The sequence below is a fragment of the Nansenia antarctica genome (genome assembly GCF_963989245.1).
Source record: "Nansenia antarctica genome assembly, chromosome: 2".
NCBI lineage: Eukaryota > Metazoa > Chordata > Actinopteri > Argentiniformes > Microstomatidae > Nansenia > Nansenia antarctica.
The window spans coordinates 56,674,830-56,681,895 of record NC_137675.1 but is presented as its reverse complement, the minus strand read 5'-3'; the positions used below and the strand labels follow the sequence as shown (position 1 = coordinate 56,681,895).

Sequence of the window (7,066 nt, the reverse complement as noted above, 5' to 3'; positions counted from 1 at the left end):
CCCAATCCCCATCTCCCACCCCAATCCCCATCTCCCACCCCAATCCCCATCTCCAACCCCAATCCCCATCTCCAACCCCAATCCCCATCTCCCACCCCAATCCCCATCTCCCACCCCAATCCCCATCTCCAACCCCAATCCCCATCTCCCACCCCAATCCACATCTCCAACCCCAATCCCCATCTCCCACCCCAATCCCCATCTCCCACCCCAATCCCCATCTCCCACCCCAATCCCCATCTCCAACCCCAATCCCCATCTCCCACCCCAATCCCCATCTCCCACCCCAATCCCCATCTCCCACCCCAATCCCCATCTCCAACCCCAATCCCCATCTCCCACCCCAATCCCCATCTCCCACCCCAATCCCCATCTCCCACCCCAATCCCCATCTCCCACCCCAATCCCCATCTCCAACCCCAATCCCCATCTCCCACCCCAATCCCCATCTCCAACCCCAATCCCCATCTCCCACCCCAATCCCCATCTCCCACCCCAATCCCCATCTCCAACCCCAATCCCCATCTCCCACCCCAATCCCCATCTCCCACCCCAATCCCCATCTCCAACCCCAATCCCCATCTCCAACCCCAATCCCCATCTCCAACCCCAATCCCCATCTCCCACCCCAATCCCCATCTCCAACCCCAATCCCCATCTCCAACCCCAATCCCCATCTCCCACCCCAATCCCCATCTCCAACCCCAATCCCCATCTCCCACCCCAATCCCCATCTCCAACCCCAATCCCCATCTCCAACCCCAATCCCCATCTCCCACCCCAATCCCCATCTCCCACCCCAATCCCCATCTCCAACCCCAATCCCCATCTCCAACCCCAATCCCCATCTCCCACCCCAATCCCCATCTCCCACCCCAATCCCCATCTCCCACCCCAATCCCCATCTCCCACCCCAATCCCCATCTCCAACCCCAATCCCCATCTCCCACCCCAATCCCCATCTCCCACCCCAATCCCCATCTCCAACCCCAATCCCCATCTCCCACCCCAATCCCCATCTCCCACCCCAATCCCCATCTCCCACCCCAATCCCCATCTCCCACCCCAATCCCCATCTCCAACCCCAATCCCCATCTCCAACCCCAATCCCCATCTCCCACCCCAATCCCCGTCTCCAACCCCAATCCCCATCTCCAACCCCAATCCCCATCTCCCACCCCAATCCCCATCTCCCACCCCAATCCCCATCTCCAACCCCAATCCCCATCTCCAACCCCAATCCCCATCTCCAACCCCAATCCCCATCTCCCACCCCAATCCCCATCTCCAACCCCAATCCCCGTCTCCAACCCCAATCCCCGTCTCCCACCCCAATCCCCATCTCCCACCCCAATCCCCATCTCCCACCCCAATCCCCATCTCCCACCCCAATCCCCATCTCCCACCCCAATCCCCATCTCCCACCCCAATCCCCATCTCCAACCCCAATCCCCATCTCCCACCCCAATCCCCGTCTCCCACCCCAATCCCCATCTCCCACCCCAATCCCCATCTCCAACCCCAATCCCCGTCTCCCACCCCAATCCCCGTCTCCCACCCCAATCCCCATCTCCCACCCCAATCCCCATCTCCCACCCCAATCCCCATCTCCAACCCCAATCCCCATCTCCCACCCCAATCCCCGTCTCCCACCCCAATCCCCATCTCCCACCCCAATCCACATCTCCAACCCCAATCCCCATCTCCCACCCCAATCCCCATCTCCCACCCCAATCCCCGTCTCCCACCCCAATCCCCATCTCCCACCCCAATCCCCATCTCCAACCCCAATCCCCATCTCCCACCCCAATCCCCATCTCCCACCCCAATCCCCGTCTCCCACCCCAATCCCCATCTCCCACCCCAATCCCCATCTCCAACCCCAATCCCCATCTCCCACCCCAATCCCCGTCTCCCACCCCAATCCCCGTCTCCCACCCCAATCCCCATCTCCCACCCCAATCCACATCTCCAACCCCAATCCCCATCTCCAACCCCAATCCCCATCTCCAACCCCAATCCCCATCTCCAACCCCAATCCCCATCTCCAACCCCAATCCCCATCTCCAACCCCAATCCCCATCTCCAACCCCAATCCCCATCTCCAACCCCAATCCCCATCTCCCACCCCAATCCCCATCTCCCACCCCAATCCCCATCTCCAACCCCAATCCCCATCTCCCACCCCAATCCCCATCTCCAACCCCAATCCCCATCTCCCACCCCAATCCCCATCTCCCACCCCAATCCCCATCTCCCACCCCAATCCCCATCTCCAACCCCAATCCCCATCTCCAACCCCAATCCCCATCTCCATCTCCAACCCCAATCCCCATCTCCAACCCCAATCCCCATCTCCAACCTAATGGTACTTTGAATGTTAGACTTGTGTAAATCTACATCATTTCCTCTCATAGTTCTTCATAAAAGAGGGTGTGTCCCAAACCCTGGCAGTCCTGCGATTTGGGATTAGTTACATATTTGCAGGCGTGGTGGCATACATTTGGAAGAGAGAACTTCTTTGATGTGCTGTTCACAGGATACTGGACTTTATGAGTACAAAGTCTTTGGTGTGCTCGCCACCTGCACCCCAGAGCTGTGTGCTGATGTCTACATGGATTTGCCCTATCGGAAACAATGGGACGAATATGTCAAAGGTAAAGAGGACTATAAGGGCCACCATTTTTTTTCACCATTAATAAGACAACTCTCCTGCAACATCCTCCTTGAAACATCATCTCTCACTTGACTTTATTATATTTAACACCTTATAACTATAAACACATTCAAAAGAAATGGCTAAAGATGGTAGGTGTTTGATGTTAGATGTCACAGTTTACCGGTCAATCTGCTGACATGAATATGAATCAATTATAAACCTGCTTAGCCTATACATTTCTCATGAATGTGTTATAACTCTTAGATCTTGCCCCATCACCTGTCATCAAAAGCATATTACATTCACATATTACATCCATTTTTACATCAATTTTATTGTGATGGTGCACCTCCTCTAAAATTTACACATGTTTCAACCTGTTGATTTGCATTAAACATCGCTCTGAATACTGCACAGTGGATTTGGAATACATTCTTACAGATCCCAGTGAATGCCATAGGCTGCACTTGCAAACTGTCTTCTTCTTCGTTCACTCTTCGATTCTAGCACTAAAGCAACAAGATGCCAATCAAATCCCCTATTCATTTGACCAACTGGAATCATAAGACCCACTTCACATTTATGAGGAATTGTATTGAATCACAAACCTTTGAGATTGTTCATCAAGACCTCATCATGACCCATCTGAAATAACACCTCATCTTTTATCCCCCTTTGCTTCCAGTCCCAACAGTAGCCAACAGGTAACATGTTTGCCCTTTAAACTAGTTGGCCATAGGCTGTAGCTAAGTGGATGTCCTACATTAGTTATCTAGTAGTTTAAAATGATGTTTTTGATTTAGCCTAGTACTCTGCTGCAATTGTTCTTGTGTCCTTAACTGAAAGAGGTAGGCCGGATTCCAAGGCATTTAAAGATGATCATTTTGTTTCTACAAGCTTCTGAGAAATAACCAAGTGCTTAGGCTTTATATGTTGTTTTCAACATCTGTATGCACAATTCTGACCTTTTCAAGAAGAGACACTTGGGATTTGGATACCCCCCCCCCCAAAGTAACTAATTTCACTCACATTTGAGACTAGTTGCGTGAGAGAGTGGAGTGTGCTTTTTTTATTATTATTGGAAACACATCCTTGGCTCCATTTCTTGACGTCTGAGATCATTTGAATGGTCCACGTCATCACCTACCACTCTGTCAGAGATTTATCTCCTGAAACGATTCCCTGAGCTCTCTTAAGCGGGACACTCCTTGAGACGCCCCGGTTGTTTTTCGGCCTGTGTTTGTCATGATGTAAACTAGGACCACCATAACTGAGGCTCAACCAAACTTTCACCTCAGGGGGCTTCAATTGACAGTCAAGCCAAACCCTCTTGAGGCCATCTTGGATTTCCTAGTGACTAAACAACGTCAGTGACATCAGTGACCACCCCAGATGGAATGAGATTATTCTGAATTAAAAACAGATTCCTATGTAATGTAATTAGGATTTTTGCTTAAATTCATTCATTCATTTGTCATGGACAGTCCCTGTGGAGGATGGGCCATATCCAAGCCCCCAGGAAGGTATTAGGTTATAACTGTTACTCTATTCACTATTCTATTCCATCTTAGAGAGACAAATGCTGAATTCTGTGCTGGAAGTTTGTGTTTTGTGTCCCGATGTCAGCAGTAGCCAGACATAACACTTTGATGCGGATTATTGATGTTTCTTTTCCATGTATGTTCATGTTGTAACCACTGCTTAATTATTTTGTTTGTCATTTTGTCTTGAACAGAGCTGCATGAGAAGGACTATGATGGACGGACAGCAATCTATTGGGAGGTGAAATACCCTTTCCCTCTGTCAAACAGAGATGTATCCTTGGGGATGTACAACTATCAAATCAATGTGGATGATAATGTCAGGTGTACATTCTCCTCGCACGGAGCAAATATGCTTTTGGCAGAAAAAACACCCCTCACAAATGACAAAATTAAATCATTCTGTCTTGGTTGTCATCCCCCCCGCTTTGTAACCCACTCCCTTTTCTCTCTCACACATCCACAATGGGGTCAGACATGGTGAAGTGACTAAGTATGGTTTATATTCTAGTATTTGAGTAAAGTGAGCCACCTATTGCTCTTCGGAAGACAAAACACAACGCAATTGTATACTTTCTCAAGACGTAACGGATCCTTCCACAGGGTGTGTGGGCCACACATTACCGTACCTCCCCTGGCTTCTTTAACAGTGTAAACCTCAGTATGTGTATGTGAGGGAGCGGAGAGATATGGACATAGACAGCAGGAAGATCTGGGTGGTCCTGGCCAAAAGCTCCCCAGAGACCGCGTGCCCAGAGAAGAGTGGGGTTCTGAGGGTGAAGGACTACAAACAAACTGTGGCCGTGGAGAGTGACGGCGGCTGTGGCACCAAAGGTAAAAACCACTCTGTGTTAAAGGGAAGCTGTTAAGTCCAATTAAATCACACATAGGTGACACAGAAGGTGTACAACCTAAATGTATTTTACATTTCCCCTCTTTTGTTTCAGTCTTCATGAATTACTTTGATAACCCTGGTGGCATGATTCCAACCTGGCTGGTGAATTGGGCAGCTAAGGTGAGTTGACAGACACCTGCGAGCCATATCTGTCGCTGCCTTGGCTTACAGCCAATACAACCAATAGCAGAATTCTACATTCAATAAGATAAAAAAACAAACAATGGTTTGGTTTGTGTTTGCCTGTTTTTTTCCCACTTGCCTTCTCTAAATCTTCCACTGAATGCCCCAGAGTGCTGTAGAGTAGGCTATGTGTCCCCTGTTATCTGGTGTGGAAGGCTTTATCCACACCATTAACTCCAAACAGATGTGTTGTACGGTGACGTCAACAGTCCGTCTATGTGTTGCCCCCACTTGGGTGTGTCTACCCGACGAGACAGACTGTCCGTGATGTTCATCATGATGATCATTGACTGAGGCAGCTTTTCCCTGTGTTTCAACAGAGCGGGGTGCCTGCCTTCCTCACAGACATGCAGAAGGCCTGCAGCAAATACGCAAACCACTGCCAGAAGACCAATAAATGAATGGCTCTTGAGGGAGGTCGCCATGGAAGCCACTAGGATTGTATTCTTCCCCCAGCTTTCATGGTGCTTGAATGGGGCATTTAGGGTGTTCTGGATCTGCTTGGGAGTGGACCTCTGCAACTGCATGTTTGAGTTTACTGACTGGGGCATGGAATCTATTTGAATGGTGTTTTGTATTGGAGTTGAATGATTAAACGATACATTTCTTGAAGTTAACTACTGATATCCTTTTTCAAACTAACGGTTAAATTATGGGCTTGCCCACATCAAAGGCATGGATGAGATTGATGTTGATCCCCATTAATAGTACTGTGTATGTTTTCTTTTTGTGTATAATTCATATTCCTTTAACTTGTTTAACCAGTTGTTTGTCAATGTGTTACTTGAAATAACTAAAGATCAAATATAAGCAGCTTATTTGAATGAAGTCCCCTTCCAAACCTCCATGTATGTAAAGGAAAAGTTGTATGCATTACTTCTCCTGTGCCGTTTGTAAATCTCCCAGTAGCTCTGTTGAGCATTTATTTCAGGGCAGACGTTGATATGTACAGTGCATGTGGCCTGGGTGGCAGACTGTTTCTGCGTTCCACAGTGCTACATAGTGCCTAGCCAAGTAAGAACACTACAGAAGGGTTGGCTAAATTGGAAACAGACTCTGTTTCTCAGTTTTTTCTCCATGGACAAGACCTATTGTAATGATTGCACATTTGAGAAAATTAGGAATCTTCCATTTAGATTATTTTAGACATGTCTTAATTTGATTGCACTTATTGATTCTTAAAGATAATGTTGTACAACAACATATTTATTAAACATAACTGCAGATGATGCATTTCATGTCATTGTTTTTATAGGCTGCACATTTTAGTAACGATTTCCATAATTGGGGACATGATTAAGAAAGTGAATAACTCTTGAGCAAGTGTTATACTGTTAATCGAGTGGTAATATTGAATAACTACCTCCTCTATGATTGCAAGTTTAGTTCCAAATTATTACTGTGTAATAAATATGAATACAACATTTGAGATGCAACCCTGACTCATAATTCTTTCCTTGAAAGTGCTGTGTCATTTCTGCATACTTTCTAATGTGACAAATGTTGATTATTTACAAGACCCACTATCATGCCTCACAATTGACCATCCTATATTATTGATTTGACTGATAGGCCTATAAATCCATTTGACGACATTAGGCCCGCTTTGACCAATGAATTGTATCTCTGTAGTTCTAGCTCCCCCTAGCGGGTAAATGACTCATCACGCAGCGTTTTTCGCGTGGGAAAATGAATGACTGCCCTTTCAATTGACGTTTTCGTGCCTGTGTGGTGAGTTCCGTCACTCGGACGGTATATACTATTCTAACTCAAATACCTCGTATTAGG

General features: G+C 47.7%; 1 protein-coding gene across 1 annotated transcript in view; it reads left to right on the top strand.

Moving 5' to 3' along the window:
* Nucleotides 1-6,643, top strand: part of pctp (phosphatidylcholine transfer protein) — a gene marked incomplete at its 5' end in the record, with an annotated part of 9,160 nt that extends 2,517 nt beyond the window's left edge. The window contains 5 exons of the mRNA XM_080522573.1: nucleotides 2,540-2,657; nucleotides 4,395-4,474; nucleotides 4,863-5,034; nucleotides 5,148-5,215; nucleotides 5,599-6,643. Of these exons, the coding sequence (XP_080378699.1) occupies nucleotides 2,540-2,657; nucleotides 4,395-4,474; nucleotides 4,863-5,034; nucleotides 5,148-5,215; nucleotides 5,599-5,679 (519 nt within the window). The 3' untranslated portion in view covers nucleotides 5,680-6,643. The remainder of the gene's footprint in view (nucleotides 1-2,539; nucleotides 2,658-4,394; nucleotides 4,475-4,862; nucleotides 5,035-5,147; nucleotides 5,216-5,598) is intronic.
* Nucleotides 6,644-7,066: the final 423 nt, after the last annotated feature.